This window comes from Quercus lobata, chromosome 1 (assembly GCF_001633185.2).
Source record: "Quercus lobata isolate SW786 chromosome 1, ValleyOak3.0 Primary Assembly, whole genome shotgun sequence".
Classification (NCBI taxonomy): Eukaryota; Viridiplantae; Streptophyta; class Magnoliopsida; order Fagales; family Fagaceae; genus Quercus; species Quercus lobata.
Window position 1 is genome coordinate 36,097,979 of NC_044904.1, and position 6,129 is coordinate 36,104,107.

The following is a 6,129-nucleotide window of genomic DNA, read 5'->3' on the forward strand; positions in this document are numbered from 1 at the left end:
TTCGTACTACTACAAACTATCATCGAAGACATACATAATAAAATAAAATTTCTCTAAATTAATGAATAATAAATTATTTTATTTCTCTTTATGTATGTTGGAATTTGTTGTCTAATGGAAACATTTCAAACTGCAACCAAAAAAAATTAACATAATTATATTTTTGAAAATTTAATTGTTAAGATGTATATTCTTTATATTTTTAATATGTATATCAAATTTTATTTAAATTCAATATTAATTATTATTCAATTCATATATTTTTTTATACATAATTTAAAATTACAAAATCTTGAAATTTAAATATTTGATTGATAACATAATTATTAATCATTGATTTTTTTTTTAATTTTACAATTTAAAATAAATTTGTTAAAATTTACATCAAATAAAAAAATATAAGAATAGTTTGATAGGTGTAGAGAGAAACTTTCTCATTATTTTATTATTCTGTTGTGTCTTCTCCTCAAAAATTAAAAAAAAAAAAAAAAGAAGAAGGAAAATTCAATCAATCAACGTTTCTCATTGTTTTATTATTCCATTGTGTGTCATCTCCTCAAAACAAAAAAACAAAAAAAAAGAAAGAAAGAAAAATTCAATCAATCAACGTTCAGAGCGGGACGTAATAAAGTGCTTTGCGAACTATGTCAACGTGGCAGTTACGCCCAGGAAATTTCTCACCCTCAAATCCGTCACAGTTGTGTTCATATTCACGTGGCGATCTACTCAGTCACTACCCAATGATATCAAAACTTGGCCGTGATTATAGAACAAAAAAGTTAGAAAAATATCGCACGTGCAAGCATGAAAGGTTTCTATGTAATGTATGTGGCCCAATCAAATTAGTGGGGGTGACAAAAGTGGTAGACTTCCACGGGTGACTTGATCATTGCTCGAACCGAATCTTCTGAACTTGAAACGCGTTCACACTGATAAAAGATTTTTTTCACGCTTGGAAAGTTCCTAATCCTTTTGAAGAGGTAAATGACAAAAGTAACCTCACAGTGAGCTTTTATTTATGTGAAACGCTTTTTTCGGCCTCCTAAAATGTGCTCCGTCTTCCGTCAACGCCGTCCTGTTTTTTTTAGTAGAATTATCATGTTGTCTTTGCCCTCCTTAGAATAATGGAATATTATTATAGCTCTTTTTATCTCTTTATATGTTCTTAAAAAAGAAAAAAAAAAAACTCTCCTTTTGTCATCTTAATTTCTTTTTAAATTTTTATAAGTAAAAAAGTTCATCTTTTTTCCCCCTTTATTTCTTAAAAGTACAGATCTTAAGAATTCTACACAAACAAATAAACTAAACATCTAAAAGAAAAGAAAAAAACTCATTATTAACCTTTATTTAACCATTAAATAGTGGGGAGAGACTTCGAACCCAAATTCTCATTTATAAAAAAAACTAGGTAATGTCAATGAGACATTTTTAAATATACACTACTGTAAGTTTTTTAAAGATATTTTCCCTTCTACTCGTGTGTTTATGTTAAATACTTAGTATTCTTATAAAAAAGTAGAAGATAATGTCAATGAATTAAGAATAAATGAGATAAAACTAGTCATCTAAACAATGAAAGGTTGTTATTAGCTAACAATTAGTTGACACATTCAAATGGATTAAGATATTTAATCTAAAAGAAAAACAATAAACTACAAACTCTAAAATATTTTTTTAGAAACACCTCTACAAAGTTTGTCAAGGTTCTTACCATTTTATTATTATTTTTTTTATCACTAAATCTACACTAAATTGTGAACTTATTGAATCAAGCCAAAGGATTTGAATTTAAATTGGATTGTTTAGACTCAATTATTATCAATAAAAAAAAAAAAATTGAATAAGTTTCTTGATTAAGTTTTTAATCAACCTTAAATATTAGTTATAATGAACATTTTTTTTTTTTTTGGTATCGATATATAATTTCACATAGGCAATATTATTTCCACTAAAACTAGTATTGCTTCAATAAATCGCTCTCGTATTCAAAGAAGAAGCTTTTATGCCTATTGTTAACGAACAAATGAAAAGTCTTGTCTTCCATTCTTAGATGGGATTAATCATACAATCTCGAGTTGAATTGGTTATTGTACATTTTGTTAATTAGGTTTAAGTTCAATTGTGGATGATCCATCATATAGAAGTCAAGCACATGTTTGAGAAAACAAATAAGTGTGTTGATGCTTTAGTCATATCGGGGGTATCACAAATTTTAGATTTTGTTTTGTTTTTTGCTCCACTTACTATATTTATTAGTTTTGTTAATTTTGATAGATTGGTGGATTTTATACTATATATGATTTCTTCTTAGTGTTTCTTAATTTATGTAATTTCCTAATTATTTTTTTTTTGCTCTTAATCAAATTCTTCTATTAATTCATTAAAGGCATTTATGTGGAAAAGTGTTTTTTTTTTTTTGAAGGAAAATCAAAATGAAGTAACATAAAGAAGAACATTCTTGGGTTGACACGTCCATATAAATTGTATGGTTAATTATTTTTCCCTTGAATCAAATTTCTTGCTAAATTATTCTCAATAAAAAAATTTCTTGTTAAATTGTTAAAATAAAATTTTTAATTATATTATACTTATATTTTTTGGTTCTTAAAAAAAAAATTATTTTAAGTTATTTAAAATAAAATTCATTTTTTATTAGATTAATGGTCAAGGTTTAGAAAAAAGTATTTTGTATCAAATGATACTAGGTCATCCGTATCAAAATTTAATAAACGAGAAACATATGTGCAAAAATAACTACTCACTAATACATGTCTTTCAATTGTTAGTTGGTCAATTATTTTTTGTTAACATATCTCACACTTTTTAAATTTAGTTACCGCTAATATGGTATCATTCGATACCAAATCCCTTTTTATAAGGTTTGACTTACAAATTACAAGCTTATCAAAAGTCAAAACCAACAGGTAGATATTAGTTGTAAATCTGGTTTTAGTAAATTTTTATTTTTGATAAAAATAAAAATCTCGTTTTAGTTAGTGCAACTTATTTGAGAAAAATAAGTGGGGTAGTGTAGTCATTTAAGAACACTCCACCTCCAAAGTTTCCAATTCTCCTTTTTCCCGGTGGACAATCTCATCATTTTTTTGTCAATTACCCCAACAAGTCAAATCGATTTGTTCAGTTTATATTATGTTTCCTTAATAACCCTCTTGACCTTTATTTTATACCCATTTTCATCTCTCTTATTTTTATATATATATATATATATATCTTTTCTATTTTAATCTTACACCAACCCCAAAAGCTTGGCCGTACATTTTTGGCTGTCCAAGCTAATCACAGCCGTTTAAATCCAAAACCAATACTATCCACAGGATCGTCTTAATCCAACGGCCTTAAAAAAAACAACTAGAACTTTCTTTTCTACAAGCCTTTTAGCTTCACCTTTATAACTTCATTCTCCCAGGCCTGTGTTCGACTCGTGCCACACACTCTCTCTCTCTCTTTAGGGTTTGAATTCTCTCACTTCTCGAATCGGCTTCTCAGTTTTCCAAGGTTTGTTACTGATCTTCATCGATCAAGGATCAAGCTATTTTGTGTTCTATTTGTGCGTGTTTGTGTTTCTTTGATCGTCTGCATTTTTGAATCGAAGATCTTTGTATGTATTTTTTGGGTTTCTGATTTGGTTGTTTGGTTTGTAGAATCGTTGAAAAATGACGAAGCAGTACCCATCCGTGAGCGCTGAGTACCAGAAGACCGTCGAGAAGGCGAGGAGGAAGCTCAGGGGACTCATTGCTGAGAAGCACTGCGCTCCTCTCATGCTCCGCATCGCGTACGATCTCTTTCTCTCTCTCCCTCTCTAGCTCACAATCACTCAGTTTCAACGGTGAGGATTTGTTGTTGGTATTAACGGTGTATGATGTGATTGGGGTTGTACAGGTGGCACTCAGCTGGTACCTTTGACCAGAAGACAAAGACCGGAGGTCCATTCGGAACCATGAAACAGGCGGCTGAGCTCAGCCACGGAGCCAACAATGGCCTCGACATCGCCGTCAGGCTCTTGGAGCCCATCAAGGAGCAATTCCCCACTCTCTCTTACGCCGATTTCTACCAGGTACTCTTATTTTTATTTTATATAATTTAAATTTTTAGATTTTTAATTAATCTTAATTGGATTTTAATTAATTAATTAATTATTTTTTTAAAAAAATTTAGCTGGCTGGGGTTGTTGCTGTTGAAATCACTGGTGGGCCCGAGGTCCCCTTTCACCCAGGACGCGAGGTCAGTGTTGGCTATTTGGAATTTGGTTTTTCAATTTCTATAATGTTTGTGTGTTGCATAATTTCTGGTTTGCTTTTAGGAATATATGGCCTTACTCTTGCTATAGTTTCGTTGTTCTGTTTGTTACTTTTGACTTCATTGGTTTCGTTTATTGAAAAATAATAGTGTGTACCAAACGCACACGATCATCCCGACTTTTGGTCTTGACTTTCTTGATGTCACGTGTTTGTTTGTTTGTTTGTTTGTGAGGAGATTTGTGCTTAATTTATTTGATTTGGTCGGCTTTGCTTTTTAAAAATTATTGAATTTTCTGATGTCATTTTCTCTTTACTCCTCGGAAAAGAATATGTGAAAGTAGATGCTTTTGTTACAAGAATTTGAAATTGTGTAGGTTTGTCTATTTGTCATTTAATTGCAATGTTGTCATTTGTGGGAGCCATGGGTTTGTTGTTTGTATTGATCACCATCATCATCATCAGTCACTGATATGTTTGGTGTTGTTTTGTATTCTCAGGACAAGCCTCAGCCACCTCCCGAGGGTCGTCTTCCCGATGCTACAAAGGGTTAGTATTCTTGTACCAGTCGATATTCCCAAATCAAAATGGCATGTGCTTTGAAATTAATTTATAGAATGCTTTATTTTTTACTTTAATTTAATTGATGATGCAGGTTCTGACCATTTGAGGGTTGTGTTTGGTCAACAAATGGGCCTTAGTGACCAGGACATTGTTGCTCTTTCTGGTGGACACACTTTGGTTAGTATATGATTCCTTGGGGATCGCTTGCTAACTCTTTGGAATTATCGGTTGTGCTGAAATCATAATACTTTTTTATTTTTTTTGGGGCTTTTGTTACCAATGTTATTGATTTATGTGAATTTGTTTTTGTAGGGAAGGTGCCACAAGGAGCGTTCTGGCTTTGAGGGACCGTGGACTGCTAACCCTCTCATCTTTGACAACTCATACTTTAAGTGAGTTTCCTGTCCTGGTCTGACTTTCATGGTCTAATTTATTTGCATTGTGTTTGTTCTTTATGATGTGCTTCACAATGCTAAAATATGTTCTTGAACTTGATAGGGAGCTCTTGAGTGGTGAGAAGGAAGGTCTTCTGCAGTTGCCTTCTGACAAGGCACTTCTCGCTGACCCAGTCTTCCGCCCCCTTGTTGAAAAATATGCTGCGGTATGTAATTTCTGTGTCTCTTAGTTGTCAATGAAATTTCGCTAATGATGGATTAATTTGTAGTTTTCTGATTGCCGTTGATCTTATTTTAACTCTTAGGATGAAGATGCCTTCTTTGCTGATTATGCCGAAGCTCACTTGAAGCTCTCTGAGCTAGGGTAAGTTCGGATTTTAATGATTTGTGGGGTGCTCGATAATTTTGTTTTCATTCTAGAAGTTGTGAGACTAAATTTATTCACCATGGTTTGCAGATTTGCTGAAGCTTAAGTACTTTGGAAAGCGTGGGACGTAAAGGATGGTGCCAACCCCTGCTTGCCTTTACTCTTTTGTTTTGGATTTGCTTGGAAGCCCCAGTTTTATTTTAGGCAGTTGTTGGTTCATGAAAGTTGGGATGGTTTATTGCTTTGTTTTGTTGGACATGACAAATGAACGAAATCGTGTTTCCATCAGTTTTAAATAATTTAAATTATTAGTCAGTATGTTTGCATCTCTCTCTCATTCTCAATTACACACCTGTGATTTACGTGTTTAACTATTCCCCTGAGCCCATAGGATTTTTGTAATTCTGGTTTTGCTATCAAGTTGAATTTTGAGCTACATTCTACTGGAGAGGCCTGGGGAATACAGGGGACTCTCATTTGAGGGGATAACTGAATGAGTAATCGCTCTCAATATGCCCTCTCCTTAGCTGTGTTTTGCTTTTTCATG

The 6,129-nt window shown here is 32.4% G+C and overlaps 1 protein-coding gene across 1 annotated transcript; it reads left to right on the top strand.

Moving 5' to 3' along the window:
* The first annotated feature begins 3,404 nt into the window (after positions 1-3,404).
* LOC115988749 (L-ascorbate peroxidase, cytosolic-like) lies at positions 3,405-5,912 on the top strand. The gene is made up of 10 exons (XM_031112370.1): positions 3,405-3,516; positions 3,663-3,793; positions 3,901-4,075; positions 4,177-4,242; positions 4,757-4,805; positions 4,912-4,997; positions 5,133-5,212; positions 5,319-5,421; positions 5,521-5,579; positions 5,673-5,912. The coding sequence occupies exons 2-10, from the start codon at positions 3,675-3,677 to the stop codon at positions 5,686-5,688; spliced, it is 753 nt and encodes a 250-aa protein (XP_030968230.1). The 5' UTR covers positions 3,405-3,516; positions 3,663-3,674; the 3' UTR covers positions 5,689-5,912.
* The last annotated feature ends 217 nt before the right edge of the window (positions 5,913-6,129 follow it).

Coding starts and splice junctions, on each gene's coding strand:
- LOC115988749 (XM_031112370.1), top strand. CDS start 3,675: ATGACGAAGCAGTACCCATCCGTGAGCGCTGAGTACCAGAAGACCGTC. Junction 4,806..4,911: donor TCTTCCCGATGCTACAAAGG/GTTAGTATTCTT, acceptor TTGATGATGCAG/GTTCTGACCATTTGAGGGTT. Junction 4,998..5,132: donor TTTCTGGTGGACACACTTTG/GTTAGTATATGA, acceptor TTGTTTTTGTAG/GGAAGGTGCCACAAGGAGCG.